The following is a 21774-nucleotide window of genomic DNA, read 5'->3' as shown; positions in this document are numbered from 1 at the left end:
CTCGTAAGAATATGGGAAAACAGAAACTCTTATTCACTACTGATGGGAATGCAAAATGGCACAGCTTCTCCTGTTATTCTTCTGCAAATCCCAGACCACTTTGTGCCTGCAAATGGTTAGAGGACAGACTGTTTCCAGGTCCCAGATGGTGTACAGGACAAGAAGTAATTTGGGAGGTCATAGCACCCAGGTTAACTCCAAGGGACTAGCCAAAGAGAAAACAGGGTTCTTTCTGAGAAAAAGAGACCATACTTAAGAAGGGATTCCTGTCACTTGTGGAGACAGGTGAGCGATCATGATTTAGTTGAGAGTGATGATACTTCCTGAGATGTCCGTGCCCTGGTCTCTCCTTTTCCTCCTTCTAAGACAGTGAGGGCTGATGTGAGTGGTCAGGATGGTGGTGGAATGGAGCCCTAGCAGGCTGTCTCAGACAACCTAAGGAGAAGAATGTGTAATAAGGAATCAGTCAGGAGCCCTGACTCCTAAATCCTGCTCCACAACATGCATGGACAAAAATTTACTTTCTTCCTAGAACTCTTGTGGTATCTAAACTGGGAACCAGGAAATCTCAATTCTCTCCCTGCATCTTCTGCAACACATCTTAAGGCAACCACTTCCTGAAATTTGTCTTATATACCTGATGTCTCAAGTGGGACTGATGGTCCTTGTCCTTCACCCCTCCTGGGGAGTAGATGAGCTTTGAAGTTGAAAGATCTTATACTGGGTTGTCAGCTTTGTAAAAGTGAAGTGCCATTTTCCAAACCCTTGCGTGTAAAACACTGGTTGCATAGCAGACGCTAGAAGCAATTGAGAATGTTGTTGCTAAAACGTTTGGATCTTCTACTAGATACAGAAGATGCCAAACACAATTGCTTGCATTGACCTACGAGAAACAAATTCTTTGGCTGGGGCCCTTGCAAGAGAGAAGTCTCCAAGTTCCCTCCTAGAAAGAGAATGCACGGGTACTAGTTCTACTCTGCCCGCAATATCTAACCATGGGACCTGAAGCTTCACCTTCCTAATGTTTAATGGTGATGCCTGTCCCCCTACCCAAGAGGCTGTGTGGTGTAGAGGAAGGGGCATTTAATTGCTAGTCAGGTGGCATGGGATCTAATTTTGTTCCACTAATTCACATACTCTCTCAAGTTTCCATAATGGTGAAAGGATTAACTAGGTCAGCGTTTCCCAAACTGGTATTCCACAAAACTATCTGAGAGATGGATGTTAGGTGTGAATGTCACACACCCACCACCACCACCACGATCAAAAAAGGCTGGCAATCACTGCATGCTTATACTCCTCTCCTTTGACCCGGAGTTTACACTGTACATTTAATTTTTTAAAATAAATTTACCTATCTATCTATCTATCTATGGCTGCGTTAGGTCTTCGTTGCTGCGCCTGGGCTTTCTTTAGTTGTGTCGAGCGGGAGTTACTCTTCCTTGCGGTGCACGGGCTTCTCATTGCGGTGGCTTCTCCTGCTGTGGAGCACGGGCTCTAGGTATGCGGGCTCAGGAGTTGTAGTACGAGGGCTCTAGAGTGCAGGCTCAGTAGTTGTCGCACACAGGCTTAGTTGCTCGGTGGCATGTGGGATCTTCTTGGACCAGGGCTCAAACACGTGTCCCCTGCATTGGCAGGCGGATTCTTAACCACTGTGCCACTAGGGAAGCCCTGCATTGTACATTTAAACGTAAGCACTGAGAAGTCCTCCTATAACAAAACATTGACTTTAACCCACTGTCCCCAGATTTACTTGGGTGCATAATACTTTTTTCATGGAATAGCTCTGCATATCTCACATTGTTCTCTACCTACCTTTGGTACCCACTGACAGAACAGATTTCCAAAGCCCCTTCCAGGTCCTTCTATACACCTCGGTGTTGAGACAGTCCTTGGGAAGAGATGTGCTGAGTGCCTGCAAGACCCCTAGTTCTGTGTGGGTATTCAGGCCCTTACTAATGGCAAGTGTTGGAGAGCAGACATGGTGGGGGTGGGTGCTGAGAGGACAGGCAACCCGAGTGGAGGTGCTTTCCTTGGGGTGCACATGGAATCCAGTCTTCTTATTCCAGGGTGAAGTTCCCTGAGCTCCAAGCTAGAGCATTCATTCAGATAGAATGATAGCCTCACACATTCCAACGTCCCCAACATAGGAATCCTTTGTGCGTTCCTTCAGAGGGCCTGCATGCTCTTCTCTTCCATCTCTCCTGATAAAGAACAAGACCAGGACTCATGACCATCACACATTTGTCAAGCACTCAATACCTGAAGAAAGGAGAACACTGGGCCAGGGGGTGCTCTGAGTAACCAAAGCTAATGTTCAGGTGGCTGTGGCAGTTTTTTTCTGTTTGATATAAGTGGACCCTTGAAAAACATGGGTTTGAACTGCAAGGCTCCACTTACATGTGGACTTTTTTCAATAAATAGGTACTGCAGCACATGATCCATGGTTGGTTGAAGCTGCAGATGCAGAACCACAGATGCAGAACCACAGATGCAGAGGGCCAACTGTAAAGTTATACATGGATTTTCAACTGTGTAGGAGTTGTCGCAACTAACCTACCCTGCGCGTTGTTGAAGAATCAACTGTATTTTCATCCTTGTATTTATGTCAGTTTTGTGCCCAACACTGAAGTCTACACAAGACAGACAAAACCCCTGCCCTCCTAATGCTTATATTCTAATGGGTTAAGACAGACAAAAGCAACCAAACCAAGTAACTCTGCCTTGTGATACTTCCTATGAAGGGAATAAACAACACTCAGAATGGTTAAGTGCAGACATGACTGACTGGTATAAGAGTGAAGGTCAAGGGAAGACAGAGCCCTTGTGCAAGCTTGGATTTCAAACTGTGGGAGCTGTGGAGAGATCCAAGAGGAGAATACTGTAGAAGCACCTCTTAACTCAAAGAAGAGTAAGACTGGAAATATGAGCTCCTCCTTTAAGCATGATGAATAGTTTTGATGCTGGGTAATGCTTACTCAACAGGAAGTTACAGGAAGAAGGAAACATTAAAACACATTTCCATAACTCCTCTGTGTGAGAAACTATTGTTCCTTAAGCTACTAACATTTTAAAAAAGATTGTTCTGAAGCTTAAAATATCTCTTCTCTTTGTGAACATTAAAGATCCTCCACTTTTTCATTTTTTCACATGCTTTTAAACTGTTCTGTTTGTACAAGTCATGGACAAATGCTTAGTGTGAAAATCATGATGCTGGAAATATTATATTCATTGGTTAAAAACATTCAACAGAAAGATTTCTTACCAAGTTTTTCCTTGAAGGTTCAGGGTATTCAAATACTATAAACCTTATTTTTGTATTAGTGCTTAGCTCTGTGCAATTCAAGATTCATAATCCTACTGTGGTGGAAATGAAAAGCGATTCTGATAGTTTTCCTAAATCTGAAACTGAGTGAAAGACAAGAGCTTGCTTGCATAATTCCTCTCACAAGAGCCAGATGGGAGAACTGCTTTGAGTGAAGTGCAGGCATTATCAGATATGGATGATTTATACAGAAGGAAAGCCTTATAGACTCTTGACTGCGGAAAGAACTTCAGTACAGCCCAGTACCCTTGTCCACTGGAGAATTCATACACAAAGAAACCCTACACATATATTGGGTTCAGTAGATGCTTTAAACAGTGCTCCAGCCTTGCTCTCCATTGAACCCACACAAGGAAGAAACTATAAAAGTGACAAGTGTGGAATAGATTCAGCAACAAATTGCTTCTGTACTTGTTTGAAAAGAACCCTAGAAACAGAATGTGGGTAAAGCTTCAGCACTTCCTACTCAGGGCACTTCAGAGACTGTACAGGAGATAACCCACAGAAAGAACATGAGGAGGCCTTCAGCAAATAATCCACTGTAAGCACTAGAGGGAAAGCTCCTGAGAGAAAAGTAATGGGCAGCCTTGATCCATTACACATGAGTGGGAACGAGCCAGGAAATGCACAAGATGCTCGATAAACACTTGTCTGTGGAGTGGTTCAACGAATGTCTGGAAAATCCTTTATGGTGTTCAAAGCTTTTTATTATCCCAACTGTCCAGCTGGATAGAAAAGGCTGCTTAGCATTCTTCCTCTAAAAATCTCCAGCACAATTAAACAGTTCTGTTTCAAAAGCTGATCGAAACCCTAGCAGTTTGTTTTATCCAAGCTCTCCTCCTGTACTTCCCCTCCAGTTAAAAGATAGTTGAGATTCTCAAGATGAGCTTGAGGTTACAGTCAGCTTAATGGCGAGAACTCTGGGTATACAATGGTCACAGGACCGTGTCCACTGGGACCCATGCAGAGAAGGGGTCGAGGATTTGGGGACGAGGCTAGGTCAGTGATCCAATTCTCAGAACCAACCTTGGAGCCACTATAAGGCTGTTAAATGGACACACAAAAACGAAGCACCTTCTGGTTTGTCCTAGAAATCATCTGATTTTGCAGGTCATATTAGTGAGAACTTTAACACTGTTTGAGGCTGAACCTAGGATTGTGTCTGATTTTTTAAATGAAGCCTCACAGTTTTAGTTTTACCTTGTTGTTTTACTAATCGGCTCTCATCGCTGTGATGAGGTATAGAAATGCCTTCTTCCAACCTGAATACATCCAACCCAAATTCCAAAACATACGTAGTAGTAAAACACTGTGCTGATTAGTGGCTAAGTTAGAACTTTCCCACTGGAAGTTTCTCATTCCCCAGCTGGAGTGCCCTGCTCGTGTTTTCCTGTCCAAGCTTCTTCCCAACTGTTACCTTTCAGTCCAGGAAAAGAAGCCACCTTCCTCTTTACAACAATCTGGGAAAACTTGGTGATCTCCGTCCCATTTTCTAAGGCACAATTCAAAGAAGGTACAACAGAGCTATTTACCAAACCATTCCTTGAAGTCTACTACACTCACTTAGAATGGAAAGAAACCCCTAACCTCTCCCTAGCCCACTGATCAACAGAAGCCCTTCCTGTGCATGTAGGGCTGTGGAGCAGTGGAACAGAGGGCGGACAAAGACAACGAAATGGAATAAGGCCAGAGAGAGGGACAGATGGTTGCCTCATCCACTTCAACAACTGACCTCTACAGGATTTGTCCCTGCTAAGCAAGCAAGCAGTCTGTCTTTCCCATCACCTATAGTCTTATAAGCTCCTAAGTGTTCCCATCAGTGTTACACCAGCTCAGTGGAGCATCTAGAGGAAACTAGATCTCTTCCAAGGACCAAAGACCAGGTGGAATGACAAAGAAGTTTCCTGAGCTCTAGCAGAAGACGGTCTGACAGGCCAGGTTATGCTGCAGAAACACATAGCACCAACATCCCATTGACTTAACACAACAAAAGTTTCTCATTCCTACAGTCCATTATAGGTCTGGGGGACTCTCCAGAACAGATACCCCTCCCCAATGTGGGGGGCTCGGCATTCCAGACTGTTCTGATCTTGTGACTCCTCTCTATGTGCTTATATGACTGAGGCAGGAAAAGACACCACTAGAGAGTCCTGCAGCAACAAACAAATGCTACAGCCGAGAAGGGAAACTTTTGCTCACACCCATTGCTCAAAACTATCTCAGGATGCTAACTGCAAGGAGAAAAAAGTCTAACCACTCCCTTCTTACTGTTCACTAGGATACAAGCTCCATGAGGATATGCATTTTGTCTCCTTGTCCATTACTATATTCTTAGTTTAAAAGACTACCTGGGTACATAATAGGCCCTCATCAAATTGAATGAATGAATGCAGTGTCAGCAAGAAATCCACATGTATATCTTGGGAGAAAAAACAAGAGTCCCAGGGGTGTAAGGCTGAGACTGTTGGGTAAGATCTATGCAGACCAGAGCTGCAGAGCTGGCCAAGCTTAAGAAATAAGCACACTGGTATACTGGTACAGTTATCTTAAGAGAAGAAAATGAAATCCTGTTGACAGCGGCAGAAAAACCTCAGGTGACTTACACCATAGAGCACTGAAGCCAAGGACCAAATCAACCGAGAAAACCACCACCACGAGTGCTCAGCTCCTGGAATGAGCTGCAACAGCCACAAATGCATCTGCTCCTTTAATGTAGTCAGTCCACCCAACATACCACTGGGGACCAGGGGAAAGGGAAGGACACGCACACTGACTGAGACCCTGCTATTTCCCAGGCCGATAGGTGCTTTTCCTTCATCAACCCCTCTAATCCCCAGAAAAACCCTGAGTTGAGTGTTATCTCTATTTCATATGGAAACTGGAGATTTAAGAGTGTTTCAGTAACCAATCAAGAAACAGGAATGTTTTACAAGCTAGAAATAGAAATAGATACAATACAATGTCATCCAGGCTGGCTGGGCAGGGACAACATACAGATCAGTCCTGCTAATCCTGCCCTCAGGCCTGACTGATGCAGCTAAGTGACAGCCAACAGACCCACTAGCTATGGGGTCTTAACAAGCCTCTGGATCTCTTTGAACCTAACTTCCCTTTTTATAAGAGATTTGTAAGAGATCATTTAACCTCTTTCCTAATACTACCTGAAAGCTCTAACAGGAACACATCTGAATCACTGCTGTAGGTGTTATAAGAAAATCCACAGCCCATGGAGATTTTTGGCATTCTATGCTATGCTGGAGAAAACAGAAACTGGAAGACCCTGCCTGTTTAACAGTTTACAGTGTAAGTCAACCAAGGCAGATGCAGGTTCACCTAGCCTTGCCTGCCACTCAACATCAGTTCCCAAACCTTTCCTTTTGGGAACTTGGTCTCCTGCTCAGTGAATTCCCAGAGCACCATTCCCAGTGACCCACAGGATCCTCCCTACTGCATACACTCCAGTTCCCAGACAAACATAACTTTCTTGTCGTTCTTAGTAACAAACAAAAGCCAAGTTAAAATACAAACAGACAAAAACCTAAGAAGTTGATCCTGAATTCCCATTAATTTCCATGAGCTTCAGAAAAGTGCTCACGTTTATGGCTATTTTATCCTATCGGCATTGTGAGGTAAGGAGTCCAGTTAATTGCAGAAAATTCTTCTTTTCACCTAAAACATACCAAATGGCTAAAAATTCCAACCCATGTCCACATGATCTCATTAGATATTCTCCTTTTTTCCAACACCACAAATGAGAGGCAATGATAGTGCATTATTAGTTCACCTGGCAGATTCTCTAACAGTGAAGTAAATGATTTCATCACAGTAAAAACTGTGCTAACAGGACTAAAGAGATATAGTTGCTAAAATGTTCAAGAAGAAACTCAGAACCAGGTCAACTTTGTGAACACTGTCCAATGACAAAACAGAGTAAGAAAATCCAATTTGGTTCTTGGAAAACTTTATATTAGAATTCATTTCTACCTCATGAGACTACTGAAATTCGTAAGTCTGCTAACTGGAAGACAATGGTATGCAATGAAACATGTATATTACTGCTTTCTGTTTTGGAAGACCATGCTACAAATGTTTCTATCATATGTGCTTAAGAGTGGCTGGGGAGGTCATTCTGTGACCACAGAAGACTGATGATTCATGACTGCATCTGCTATTTTGAAGCTGATCTTGCTATTTTGCCAGGTACAATCCCAAAGCAGCTTTTTCCTTTACTCAGAATATTCTTAGAACACTATTTTTGCTAAGGAATTCAGTAAAAGTTCTAAGTAAAAACAGTAAGTAGTACAACTATTAACGTTTCCCCTCCACAGTCAACCCTGATTTCTTTCTGTGAAACGTGATGTTTACATCTCCAAATTTTCCACTGGTGAAAAATTCTTCATGCTTCTTAATTTTGCATTTTTTCATAAACTTTAGGGTCAAGTGCCGCTTGGTATATGTCTGTAGGCTGAGGACACTGAACAAGCTTTCCTTCACTGGTGTCAAAGTCTTGAGCACTTATTGAAGATTCTCCTGCATGTGCTACAGGTGGGTTCTCCGGTGTTTAATAAGGTGGGAATTTTGACTGAATTTTTTTCCACATTGATGACATGTAAAGGGCTTCTCTCCAGTGTGAGTTCTTTGGTGTGTGTGGAGATGTGAATTTTGACTGAAGCTTTTCCCACACCATGAGCATTTATATGGCTTTACTCCTTGGTGTGTTGTTAAGTGCTTATTGAGATCTGACCTCCATCTAAACCTCTTATCACACTGTTCACATTTATATGGTTTCTCTTCAGTGTGAATTCTTTGGTGCTTAATAAGGTCAGAACTAACTCTGAAGCTTTTCCCACATTCCTGACATTTAAAAGGCTTCTCTCCTGCACGTTCTTTCTCATGAAGCTCGATAAGTTTCAGCAGCTCTTCTTCCCACCAGTTTGAAAATTTAATTCCTTCCTTCACTGGAAAATCTTGGTGCCATTTCCCCACCCTATGCATATCACCATGATTTTCTTTGCCCATTGTTTTCTGATGAACATTCACACTGGCTTTTTTTGATACTATGTCTCCTGGTGCTTGTATTTCTAAGTCAGAAAAACATATAGGTTGATGATTTTCAGTGTCATTTTTCATCTTTATCTCTGTTGGAATAAACATAAGAATCAGGCAACTGTATGTCAGAGCAAGAAAACCATGGGAATAGAAAAAAACGCAATATTCACTGATTTAAAAAAATAGGGAAGTAGAATCTTAAAATGTTAAGCCTTTGTAAAGGTTCCTACCAAGGCACATTTCTCCTCTTCCCATGGTATATTTACCTGAAAACAGCTCTCCGGGACTGTCTTTGAATATTGGGGATCTTTGAACCCATGGCTCTTCCCCTTGCTCTAAGCAGCAGATCACTTTAGTTTTGGGGAGCACAAATAATGCTGTGAAATAAAAAACTGAAGTCAGTGACTGGAACTAACAATGGTTCACTAATTCCAGACTACTTCAGGAAGTGCAAAAGATACTTTAACAGTTTCTTATCCTGAATGGTTAAATGGAGTGTCTCATATCCAATATTAAGTTTACACTATACTGCATTTGTGAGTGGGTATGTAAAGACTGGGAAATAAATCTAAGCTAGATCTATGAAAAGGGTATGCGAATTCATTGCGTGTTCCCCATCTTCTGAAACCAATACTCCATATTCAACTAAGCTGTAACCAAACTCCAGAGGCTACAGGAAATACAGGCTGGTCCTATTACCTCTTTAGGAAGACTCATACTGGATAAGGCCAGGTCTAGGGGAGTCAATGTGAAGGTCAGTGGGCTGGGTATCATAAATACAAGTGATTCCTGTTATATTATAGCAAGTTTCAATTGAGTTCTCAGGTACCAGACACTGGACCAGGAAAGATTTCTACTACTCCTATAGCTCACTGGTTCACATCCAGGTGGAGGAAACAGACCAGAATTACTTAGTGGACTTTCTTTAAATCATATTGCCAAGTATGGAAAGCATTCATCACTCAGTCATTCAATACATATGTGCTGAGTGGCTATGGTGCACCAGGCACCCTGTATGTGCTAGGGATACAGTGGTGAATAAGCCAAGCCCCTTGATCTCAGAGAGCTTATCTTCTAGTGCAGAATGAGACAGTCTAACGTCAATAAACATGCAAATAAAATATCAGGAAGTGATAAACGTTTTGAAGAAAACTAAAGCAGGGTGAGAGAACACTTAAGATTCTGCTTCTGTGAAGGTATTTTAAATAAGGCTATGTGAAAAGCCTCTCTTAGTGATATTTGAAGGACTTCCTTGGTGGTCCAGTGGTTAAGACCCATGCTCCCAATGCAGTGGGTCCGGGTTCGATCCGTGGTTGGGGAGCTAAGATGCTGCAACTAAGAGTTCACATGCTGCAACTAAAAATCCCGCATGCTGCAACTAAAGATCCAGAGTGCCAAAACTAAGACCCTGCACAGCCACATAAATATATATTTAAAAAAAAGGAAAAAAAGTGATATTTTGAGCAGAACCCTAAACTGAGTTTTGTCATATGGCAGAAAAGTGTGCCAGGCACAGGGAAGGAGAAAGAAATGAGCACACCAAGCCCATGAAACAGCAAGATGAGCAGTGTGAATAAAGAGGCCAGAGCAAGGGCACAAGTGGCAGGAGACGACAGCAGGGAGATGAGGAGGGGCCAGATCGTGGAGGAAGCCTTGGTAAGGAATTTGGTTCTTATATTGAATGTGATGAGAAGTTACTGTAAGGTTTTTAAGCAGAAAATGTCATCATCTGATTAGGTTTGGTTTTTTTGGCCACACCCTGCAGCTTCCAGGATCTTACTTCCCCAACCAGGGATTGAACCCACACCCTTCACACTGAAAGTGCAGAGTCCTAACCACTGGACCACCAGGGAATTCCCCGTGATTAGGGGTGTTTTTTTTTTTTGTTTTTTTTTTTAAATAACTTTATTTTATTTATTTATTTTTGGCTGTGTTGGGTATTCGTTGCTGTACGCAGGCTTTCTCTAGTTGCGGTGAGCAAGTGGGGGCTACTCTTTGTTGCAGTGTGTGGGCTTCGCATTGTTATGTCTTCCCTTGTTGCAGAGCACAGGCTCTAGACGAGTGTGCTTCAGTAGTTGTGGTACACAGGCTCAGTAGTTGTGGCGCACGGGCTTAGTTGCTCTGCAGCATGTGGCAACTTCCTGGAGCAGGGCTCAAACTCGTGTCCCCTGCATTGGCAGGTGGATTCTTAACCACTGCGCCACCAGGGAAGCCCCCCATGATTAGGTTTTTAAAAGACTCTAGCTGCTGTGTGGAAAACTGATTGTGGGAGGGCAGGAGTGGTGGCAGTTAGAAAGTATTGAGGTGAACCTTGTGGATGAGATGAGGATGCTAATAGCACAAGAGGCTGAGACATGATCTGATTCAAGCTACACCGTGAGGGTGGAGCCAAGCTGATTAGCGATGACCTAGTAGTGGGGTAGGATGGCAAGATCACAGTAAAGAATGATCCATAGGTTTTCTGGCCTGAAATACTGGGTGAATGGTAGTGTCCTTTAGGGAGACAGGAAAGAGAAGAGCAAAGCAAATTTGGAGGGAAGGGAACAAAAATTCTGGAGAAGGAATGAGCATGTGAACTTGGCAAAAGCTCCCAGGTAAACTGGTTACACCTTTTCCCTGCTGAACCACTATCTGAGAATCAAAAAGCAACTGGTAAATATATCTGTGTATATTAAAAAAAAAAAAAAAAAGCAACTGGAAAAGAGACTCTCTCACAGAGAAAGCCAAGAATATGACAGATTACTCAACTCCTATGCAAAGGGAAGGGCAAAGAACTTCCCTGGTGGTTTAGTGGTCAAGAATCCACCTTCCAATGCAGCAGACGGGGGTTCAACCCCTGGTCAGGGAACTAAAATCCCACATGCCGTGGGGCAATGAAGCCCACGCCACAACTACAGAGCCCGCGCACTCTAGAGCCTGTGTGCCACAACTAGAGAGAAGCCCACGTGCCGCAACGAAACATCCTGCATGCCACATCGAAGATCTCGCATGCCACAACTAAGGTCTGACGCAGCCAAATAAATAATTTTTTTTAAAGAAAGATTCAGGACTTCCCTGGTGGCGCAGTGGTTAAGAATCTGCCTGCCAGTGCAGGGGACACAAGTTTGAGCCCTGGTCCGGGAAGATCCCACATGCCGCGGAGCAACTAAGCCCATGTGCCACAACTACTAAGCCTGCACTCTAGAGCCCACAAGCCACAACTGCTGAAGCCCACGCGCCTAGAGCCTGTGCTCTGCAACGAGAAGCCACTGCAATAAGAAGCCCATGCACCACAACAAAGAGTAGCCCCTGCTCGCTGCAACTAGAGAAAGCCCGCGTGCAGCAATGAAGACCCAACACAGCCAAAAAGATAAATTTAAAAAATTAAAAAAAAAAAAAGATTCAATGAAGGGAAGGGGAGAATCTTTACCTAGAGAGATGACAGTCTCATAGTTTTCTTGCATTACATCATTGTAGAGGGCCTTCTGAGTAGGATCCAGTAACTCCCATTCTTCCTGGGAAAAATATATGGCCACTTCTTCAAATGTCAACAAGCTCTGAAAAGAGAATACGCTTTAGCTAAGTATTTGCCACTTCAAAAGCAGCCCAACCATCTGACCCATAATTTGTATGTTAGGCCAGGAACTAAAGGAACAGCACATGATACTTTTTAAAGTGAGGAGGCAGAAATGGAAGAGGCAAGGGATCAGCAAACAGTCTGGGAGGTGTCCAGTTCCCCAGCAGGATCATCTGGGTTAACACGCCTCTAAGCACGTGCTGGGCAGTGTAGGTCAAGGGCAGCAGGGAGAGGCAGCCCTAAGAAGCTGGAAAGCATAGCTCACCTGGGACTCAGGCAAGATGAGCTCAGGTGCCACTGGCCAGTCTTTGGTGTTTGTCTGTTCAGGAAAGGCTAGGATCCGGTGAGCAGGCACCGCTGTGGGTGAAAGAGAGCAGAGGTAATTTCTCTCGCTTCTGTTTCTGAACGTGGTAGGCTCTTTTCTAAAATACAGAAGACCCCGATTTTTTTAGTATTGATGAGATACCTTTACAAGTACGTGTGCTGGACTTCCCTGGTGGCGCAGTGGTTAAGAATCCTCCTGCCAATGCAGGGGACATGGGTTCGAGCCCTGGTCCAGGAAGATCCTACATGCCATGGAGCAACTAAGCCCGTGCACCCCAGATACTGAGCCTGTGCCCTAGAGCCCAAGAGCCACAACTACTGAAGCCCGCGCACCTAGAGCCCATGCTCTGCAACAAGAAAAGCCACCACAGTGAGAAGCCCGCGCACCACAAGGAAGCCACCACAATGAGAAGCCACCTCAATGAGAAGCCCATGCACCACCTCGCTCACCGCACTAGAGAAAGCCCACGTGCAGCAACGAAGACCCAACACAGCCAAAAATAAATAAACACATAAGTTTATTTATTAAAAGAAAAAGTGTGTGTGCTGTTCAGAAATGCCTCTCTCATTATAAATGAAAACCTTGGAACTACCAGCCTCTAAAACAGGTTCCCTAGTTTTCATGAGCAAATTAATGAAACGAAAAAAATTTTTATTACCCTCTCGTGACATAAATTGAAAACAAAACACTCAGGGAATCCAGTGTACAGTAAGAGATGTAGTTTTTTTCTTTTTTTTTTTTTATCATTTATTACTTTTTTTCTGGTACAAATAGTGTTCACATTCTGCCACTAACCATCCATTCTGATCCCAATTCCTTCCATATTTTCAGCATGAGGTGAGACTGACCCTCTCTGCTTTTCTAAAAACAGAATTCCTGATGTTATTACCAGGGTTCTGTGGTTTGGAGATTTCTGAATCTTAGGCCAACCCCAACCTTCAACCACACCTGGTCTGCTCTACCATAATCTGGGGGGCATCCTAATTGCTAACGTGGCTACATTAGAAGATCCACACGGCAAGCAAGAAAATGGTAACAACATTCTGGCTTAACAAATTACTATCCCAGCTCCCAGGAGAAGGCAAGTAACGTGAAGCTCCTTACCCCTCTCACATACAGGCTCAGTTTCTTTGTGGGTATTCCTGATCAGCAGCTCTTGTAGACTCTGGTGTGTATTCCAAAATTCTTCATCCTGGGACATGCCCACTTGCTGGGCCTCTGCTGGCTTCAGCTTGAAGCCTCGGGCCTCTGCTGTCTCTCCCAAGGGCACTGCCTCCTTTCCCAGCTCATGGTCTGCAACCTAGAAATAATGCCCATCCTTGTTACCATGGAACTTACTTTTCGTTTGGGAGTTGGTGGGAGAGGGAGGAAAAAGCAGAGTGCAAACTGTGGGAAGAAGGAGACACTAAAGGAAACGTCACAAAGACTTAAGAGAGATACGGGACCACCAATTTTCCACAAGAACTATACACAAAATATAGGAAAATTGGCAGAAGAGGAAAAAAGGTGTGGTTACTGTCAGCCCTCCAAGACAGCAGCCCCCACCCTCTGCATCCAGCCCAGCTCAGACCACTAACAGGGCTACACAGGCCACCTGTTCTCATGCTGCCTTGACAGACTTTCTCTCCCAACTTAAGATTCTTGCCTTAGTGGCTTCCTGTCCTCTAACTCTCTCAAAAGATTAAGGAATTGAATTTAAAAGTTGTCCTGTCAACCAGATTTTCCACATGGCCAGGGAAGAGTCTCACAGAGGATTGGGATGAAATGGACAAAAAAGTGGGAGGAAAGAGTCAAGGCTCCAACCTATCCCCAAATGATTTTGACAGAAAACGTGTGCCCTCCCGGTATTCTCAGTAGGCCTTTGAAGCTAGCTGGTATGCTGCCACCTGCCCAAGGGCATGCCCTAGATCCCCGCTCACAGCACAGCCAAGGAACAACCACTGAGGGAAGGCAGTGGAGGCCCTTGTCTACGGTACAGAGGACACTATCCCTCATGCTCTTTCTTCTCTCAGCTACTCTGTTGGGATTTCTAAATCTTTCTTTCCCTGTTTTCTTTCTACTTTTTCTCTTCCTGGGCAGTCTTCCTCTAGTTGTTTGGTTTCTCCTTCTCCTTCCTATCTTCACTCTCCTTTGGTCTCTGAGAATTACTGCTTTTTGGGATCTGTCCCTTCCTCTCCAACTCCTTATTGCCTTTTGTTTGTTTCTAAGAACTTGAGGCTCATCTCCTTCTCCAAGCCAGACTAGGCTCATTACCCTCAACACACCCTGGCTCCAAAGAGGGCAAAAAGCAACTCTCCCTAAGGCCAGGGAAGTCTGCCAGGATCTCTGAAACCTGTGGACTGACTATGGCTGTGGGTCTGTGCTTTCACGTCCTGCTTTACATGTCCTAAAGGAACAACAGAACTGAGACTTAATTCATCTTATTTCCCAATTAACTGCCCCCAATACATCCACCTTCACCCTGTTTTACTGCACACATGAAGAATCTTTCTTCTCACCCCATTCTTCATTTGACCAGATTCCCTCTGTAAGTGTTCTACCAGGACCACAGCCTCCTCAATGCTCTGTAGATGGTGCTTCTTTACGCAAGTCTGGGTGTCCCTGGGCAGAATGGTCAGGAACTACTCTAGGACCACAAGTTCCAAGATCTGCACTTCTGACTGAATCTCTGGCCTCAGCCACATGGGCTTAATTTCTGAAGCTGGTCAACAGCCTCCCTGGGTCCAGCTGCATCATAACAGAGGAAGCTCTAGAAGTGCTGGTGAGACCTCTTGGGACTGAGACTGTCCGTTTGGGGGGCATATTTCTTATGCTGACTGGAGCTCTCTGTCACAGGTCCCTTGGTCTCCCACAGAGTCCTGATCTGAGGGTTCAAGTACTTACCCACCTTCAGATCTACTGTCATCATTCTGATCTAGGAACAATTTGGCTCCTGTGTTGGACACACCACCAGCACCATCTTTGACAACTGAGGCCCAGTCTGATCTGGAACAAAACCAATAGAAGGTTCTTCTTTCTAAGGCATTAAAGTGAGAAAAAAAAGAGTGCATGTCAATAAAAAAGTCACACGAACTTTACTACTTGTTACTTATTATAAGAGAAAAATGAACTTTAAAAATCAACTGCCAAGCCCTTGTTTCTCTCCTTTTCTTTCTATTATTCAACGGAATACAGCACGACTTATTGAAGACAAATGTAAATAAATTACTTTGCCTTAAAAAAAAAAATAGGGCTTCCCTGGTGGCGCAGTGGTTGAGAATCTGCCTGCCAATGCAGGGGACACGGGTTCGAGCCCTGGTCTGGGAAGATCCCACATGCCGCAGAGCAATTTGGCCTGTGAGCCACAATTACTGAGCCTGCGTGTCTGGAGCCTGTGCTCCGCAACAAGAGAGGCCACGGCAGGACTTCCCTGGTGGTGCAGTGGTTGAGAGTCCGCCTGCCGATGCAGGGGACACGGGTTCGTGTCCCAGTCCGGGAAGATCCCACATGCCGCGGAGCAGCTGGGCCCATGAGCCATGGCCGCTGAGCCTGTGCGTCCGGAGCCTGTGCTCCGCAACGGGAGAGGCCACCACAGTGAGAGGCCCGCATACCGCAAAAAAAAAATCAAAGAGAGGCTACGACAGTGAGGGGCCCGCACACCACGATGAAGAATGGCCCCCGCTCACCCCAACTAGAGAAAGCCCTCGCACAGAAACGAAGACCCAACACAGCCAATAAATAAATAAATAATTTTTAAAAATAAATCAATTAATTAAATCAGGAGAGGTTGGTGGGTGAAAAAACCAGTACCCACTGGCTCCAAGGAGTTTGGGGATTATCCAAAGATTTAATTGACGCACTTCCTATGCCATCCTCTCCGTGTAAAGGAAAGATCAGGAGAATATTCTGAGTTTCTCTTAAATTTCAACATAGCGTCCTAGTCTGTCTTCAGTAAGAGGATACAACTTCTATGACCTTTGCTCTTTTGGGAAGATGAAAGACTTCACTTCCTGGACCATTTGAGGTGCTCCTTTGCATTGTAAGAAAACTGGCAGAAGAGCTGGAACAATGAGACCAGAGTGGAAGAACAGTAATTCAGAAAAATGGAGCCTTATTCTTCTCAAAAGCATCCCCCAATTAAGTAACTAGTTGCTCTACATTCATCTTGGCATTTCTTTGTAAGATATAAAGAGCACCATGCAGAAGATTTATGCCTGAATTTTTAATTTTTATTACTTGACTTAGGAAAAATTACAGCTGATCCTTGTTCACAAAATGTGTATCCAAATGTCAGTTGGGAAAAAGGACAGCATGTTAGTTGGTGATGATTACATTCAGCTGCTACATTTCTCCAGGGCTCATTTACACCTCTAAGCGAGGCTGAGGAGGAGTGCCTCGTGAGCCTCACTTTCCCTGAGGTGATCCAGCAGAAAGGGCACCGAAATTCTGCCCAGGAAGCCACGGTGTTCACAAACGGCCGGCTCCCGATGCCCACCTGGCTCTGAGGAGCAGGGACACTTCCCAGGCTTTCACATCAGAGGAAGCTGATCTCTCTGAGGCTGGACCACCCGTTTCTCCCGCAGTAACATCAACCGGTAAAGGAAACGCCGGCGGAGGCGGGAAAGTGGACACTATCGCCCGGGCGAGCCCGCGAGCACTGTGCCTGCGGGCAGTGTCCGAATGGGCTCCCGCAGCGCGGCCCCGGGCGCCACCCGCACAAACGTTGGAGAGAGCGGCCTCACGAGCCTGACGGCGGGCCTCGCCCCAGACAGTCCAGCCGCCCGGCTCGGAAATACCCTCGGCCGCCTTGCAGCGGCCGGCGTCTCTCGGGGACTCCGGAGCCTGCGCCGAAGCGGAAGCCGCTTCTAGGTTACCTCGGATGGCTTGGCTTCGTGGAGGCCGCTCCCTCCTCCCGGGGCTCTATCGCAAGTCGCCGCCGGTCCGGCTACCGCTCTAAGGAGGACAGCTCCCCGCCCCGCGCCACTCAGAGGTGGGTTCCGAGGCTCAGGCCCGGAACCACTTAGGTTCGCCTGGCCTGGACGGCCCGCCCGGAGCAGTTCCTGCGCCGCGGGCCAACCCACCCCCACCCCTCACTCTATCCAACCGGAAGGGGAAGTGACGTACTTCCGGGGAGAGGCTCCTCGTAGGTCAATGTGTTCTCACCGCCACGAACTGGCGTTTACCAGGCGGGCAGAGTTGATGTCACGGAGTCTCAGGCCCGCGGAGCCTGAGGACCCTGCACGGTGGCTGTCCTCTCGCGGCCATTACTTCCTTCGTCGTTGTGGGTGGGTGGCGACCGGTAACCCGGAGTCCCACCGCGTGACGTCCCCGCCACTGCCAGTGCCCGAGCTGTCCTCCCGGCGCTTCACACAGCCTCCTCCGGTACCTGGTGTTGACTTAAAACAATAAAATAGCCAGTTATTTTATCAGCAAAATGAGTTAATTTGGGGACAATAAAGAGTTGCTATTTGGAATATGCAAACCCTGGCAACCATAAGCAAGTCTGGAGAACATGGTTCTTTTACACAGGAGACCTGAGGAGTTCGGAGCGACTGTTGTAACCCAAGAATCCACTGGAGGAAAATGGGAGTGTAGTGGCTTGTCACTGGCTGAATTTTGACAGTCTCTCATTGGCTCACCTGTTGCTAGGTCAGGAGAAAATCTTCCTCCTGGTGGGTAGTAAAGTAGTAACCTGTTGCTAATGCAATTGATGTCTAGTGGTTGGGCGTGAGATCAACCCCTTTGAGCTCTGATTCCATTCTAAATGAGGTACCGTTTATAATTTTCACAAAGGCAGTTTCGTCTAACTAATCTGGCTTGTGATAGGTGTGACCCAGACACTCACATGCAACCAAAGTTCCTACAGCTGGCTGAGCACGGCAATCCCTCTGTCTTACAACAGGCGTGTCAACAACCAAAAGATTCTCACTAATTAGAGAAATTAGAGAAATGCAAATCAAAACTACCTCACACCGTCAGAATGGGCATCATTAAAAAGTCTACAAATAACAAATACTGGAGAGGGTGCGGAGAAAAAAGAACTCTCCTACACTGTTGGTGGGAATGTAAGTTGGTGCGGCCACTATGGAAAACAGTGTGGAGGTTCCTCAGAAAACTAAAAATAGAATTACTATATGGTCCAGCAATCCCACTCCTGCACATATACCTGGACAAAACTATAATTCAAAAAGATACATGCAACCCTCTGTTCATAGCAGCACTATTCACAATAGCCAACACATGTAAACAACCTAAATGTCCATCAACAGATGAATGGATAAAGATGTGCTATATATATACAATGGAATACTACTCAACCATAAAAAAGAATGAAATAACATGGATACAACCAGACATTATCATACTAAGTGAAGTCAAACAAAGATAAATACCATATAATATCACTTATATGTAGAATCTAAAATATGGCATAAATTAACTTATCTACAAAACAGAAACAGACTCACAGACATAGAGAACAGGCTTGTGGGTGCCAAGGGGAAGCAGGGTGGGGGAGGGAAGGACTGGGAGTTTGGAATTAGCAGATATAAACTATTATATATAACATGAATAAGTAACAAGGTCCTACTGTATAGCACAGGGAACTATATTCAATATCCTATGATAAACCATAATGGAAAAGAATATTTAAAAAAAAGAATGTATATATGTGTATAACTGAGTCACTTTGCTGTGCAGCACAGATGGGCACAACATTGTAAATCAACTTCAATTAAAAAAACAGAAAATTCTTGTTTACAGAACTGGCTCAGGTACTTACAACATGCAGAGGAGAAATCTTGTTTTCTACAGGGAAAAATACCTCCCTTCCTTTATTCTTGGCAGATAAGACCTACTGAAAACTCTCTACCCACCCTCCTTCCTTCAGTGGGGAAAGAAAATGTTTTCTTAAAAGTTGCCATGGACACCAATGAGAAAAACAAACATGTACTTAAGAAGCAGTAATTAAATCAAGTTTCTCCACCTTGTTTCAACTGCCTGTCCCCTTACCCAGGCCCTCTCCAATCTGATTTCCATTCTCTTTCCATACTCCCCTTCCCATCATTGCCTTCGTCTCCTGGGTTCTCACTCTAAATGCTGCACCAAGGTCACTGCCTTCTCAATGTTTCCTGGATGATGCGCCCTCACCCAGGCTTGGATCTCCCTGTGCAGAATGATCAGGAATTGCTTCAGCTCCAGGATCCTATACTTGAATGCAGCTTGGGCTGCAATGATCATGAGCAGAGCTCCCAGAGCTGGCTGAAAGCTTGTGAGTGAGGCTCAGCAGTTGCTGATAATGGGAGAGTCTGAAGAGCTGGTGGGAGATCTCCAAGTTGCCAGCCTCTCTGAGAGGTCAGAATCTGCTATCAGCCACCTGAGAGAATGTGAGCAATAAAGGGGAATTCAAATCGAACTGAGGCTGATCTTTGGCCCAAAATTCAATCCCTACAATGTGGGGATAATCAACCTGGTATATGAGACAGGAAATGGAAGTTGTTACCTGTTACCTAATGGAAATTGCACAGACTTCGACCATCAGGTGGATCCAGTTTCCAGTCCCAGCTGAACTCCACACTGACTGATGTGAGGCAAAATATTCAACCTCTCTTAGCCTCTTTTTCTCATCTGAGCATAACAATACCTACCATGCAGCAAAGAGAAAAAGATTAGAAATGCTATTTGTATAGCATCTGGCCCAGTGCTTCCCACTTAGAAGGTGCAGAGTAAATGGTCTGGGGTGGTGTAAGAGAAGCTCCATCTTACAGGAATTTCAAGCATATCTCACTACTTAACATATATTAATTTGTTTAATGTCTGTCATCCCCACAAAAATGTAAGGTTCTTGGAGAGCAGGTAATTTGTTTTATTGTTGAAACACAGCTCCTTGAGAAGTGTCTGGTCCTAAAGTAAATATTTGGCAAATGAATGGGTGAAAAAAGACAAGGAAGACTCGGGTCTTCAGACCTCATTAATTGCCTGGGTGTCCAGTACTTAAGCATTATAAACAGTATGAAAGGAGACGAAGACTGGTCTCTAGCTTAGATGTCTCTGAGATCTGTCTCCCCTTCGTTTCCACTCCTGTAGTTCTAGAGTGGGATTTCTGAACTTCAGAACTATTGACATTTGGGGCCGGACAGGTCTTTGTTGTCTGTGTGCATGGGTGGGTATCCTATACACTGTAGGATGTTTAGCTGTACCCCTGGCCTCCACCCACTAGATGTCAGGAGCACCCACCAGTCCCGACAAGACTGACTCCAGGCTTTGTCAAATGTATTTGGGCGGCAATCGGCCCCGATTGAGAACACCTGGTCTAGGCACATATCATTAGGCCAGACTGGTAGATGAGTCTCCCATCTGTTCACCTGGTCTTTGTACAGAGCAGATCTGGACTTCTTGACTTTCTAATAATCTAATTGCTCAAAAGCCTTTAAGACTTCCTAATGCCACTGAAATAAGCCAAGATCTCCTAACTCGCAAGGCTCTCCCTAGCATTCAAGGCCCAACCTACCCCTCCAGCCTCGTTGCACACTCTCCTATACACAGTCTACAAACCAGCACAGGTGAACTGGTCCCACATCCTGGAACAGAATCTGTGCCTTCCAGCCTTAGTGCCTTTTCCCAAGGCCTGATTCATCCTTTCCATAGAAACTGAACACTAGCGGTACCAGTTTGCACTCCTTCCAATCAAGGGAGAAAGGGCAACTTTGTTTAGAAATTAGACATGTGGAAATAAGGAAAAAATTTCAAGGAGTGCACCATCAGAGAAGGCAAGAAACCCAGAGAATGAGGACTGGTAACACCACCACTATCACCTTCTTGGAAGCTCCTAACACTTTGAAGTCCTCAGTCCCGTCTTTAACTCTCTCTCAGAGTGCCTTCTCTTACTGAAAATGAGTCCCCCTAAAACTGAGTTTCCCTATTGAGTTTATGATTAATCACTCTACCCAAAATTTTTATTACCTTTCTTGTACCCTCTGACCTCAGTTTGTAATAGGGGTGGGGCGGGGCGGGAGCACAGCCATTAGTGCAAGGCTGTTAGTGGCCTTGCTATACTAATGGTCAGCATCATGGTAGTCCCGGTGGTGGCACTCTCCCTGGGTTGCAGTCCACAGGACCTGACCCCTCTTTGCAGGGCCTGAGGAGCCTGAGGGCCAGCTAGGTCCTGGGTGCCTTGCTCCCTCAGTGATGATGGCTGGGTAGGGTCTGGGGACCTGGCCTGGAGGGCGCCACCAGCTGAGATCTGCCTCTTCAGCTGGGCCTGGGCATTGGCGGGAGGACACAGGCTGGGTGCTGGATGAATGCTCCCCAGCAGGGTAACTGGCCCGCACAGGGACCCTCTCCTCTTAGCCAGGGCCTAGACTTAAGAGAGCAAAAGTTGATCCTTGGGACCTTGAACAAGTAAAATGAGGGGTAATGATTTAGCTTTGCTTATGGGATTTGTTAAGTGTTAGTGAGGCCAAACAATTCAAAAATGTCGGAGTTTGGAGCAAAGGAAGGTTTACTGCAGGGTCATGCAAGGAGACGGGTGATTCATGCCTT

The 21774-nt window shown here is 45.2% G+C and overlaps 1 protein-coding gene across 1 annotated transcript; it reads right to left on the bottom strand.

Moving 5' to 3' along the window:
* Positions 1-6551: 6551 nt before the first annotated feature.
* LOC114894494 (zinc finger protein 75A-like) lies at positions 6552-19768 on the bottom strand. The gene is given in 9 exon segments (XM_029221241.1): positions 6552-8463; positions 8641-8751; positions 11784-11910; positions 12196-12287; positions 13360-13555; positions 14754-14941; positions 14944-15271; positions 17359-17630; positions 19736-19768. Coding segments are annotated over 7 exon segments (1533 nt in total). The 5' UTR covers positions 15164-15271; positions 17359-17630; positions 19736-19768; the 3' UTR covers positions 6552-7864.
* Between the last annotated feature and the right edge of the window lie 2006 nt (positions 19769-21774).

Source organism: Monodon monoceros, unplaced genomic scaffold (genome assembly GCF_005190385.1).
Source record: "Monodon monoceros isolate NGI ecotype Baffin Bay Population unplaced genomic scaffold, NGI_Narwhal_1 Super_Scaffold_13, whole genome shotgun sequence".
Lineage (NCBI taxonomy): Eukaryota > Metazoa > Chordata > Mammalia > Artiodactyla > Monodontidae > Monodon > Monodon monoceros.
Note: the sequence above shows the minus strand (reverse complement) of the source record. Positions and strands in the feature narration are given on the sequence as shown.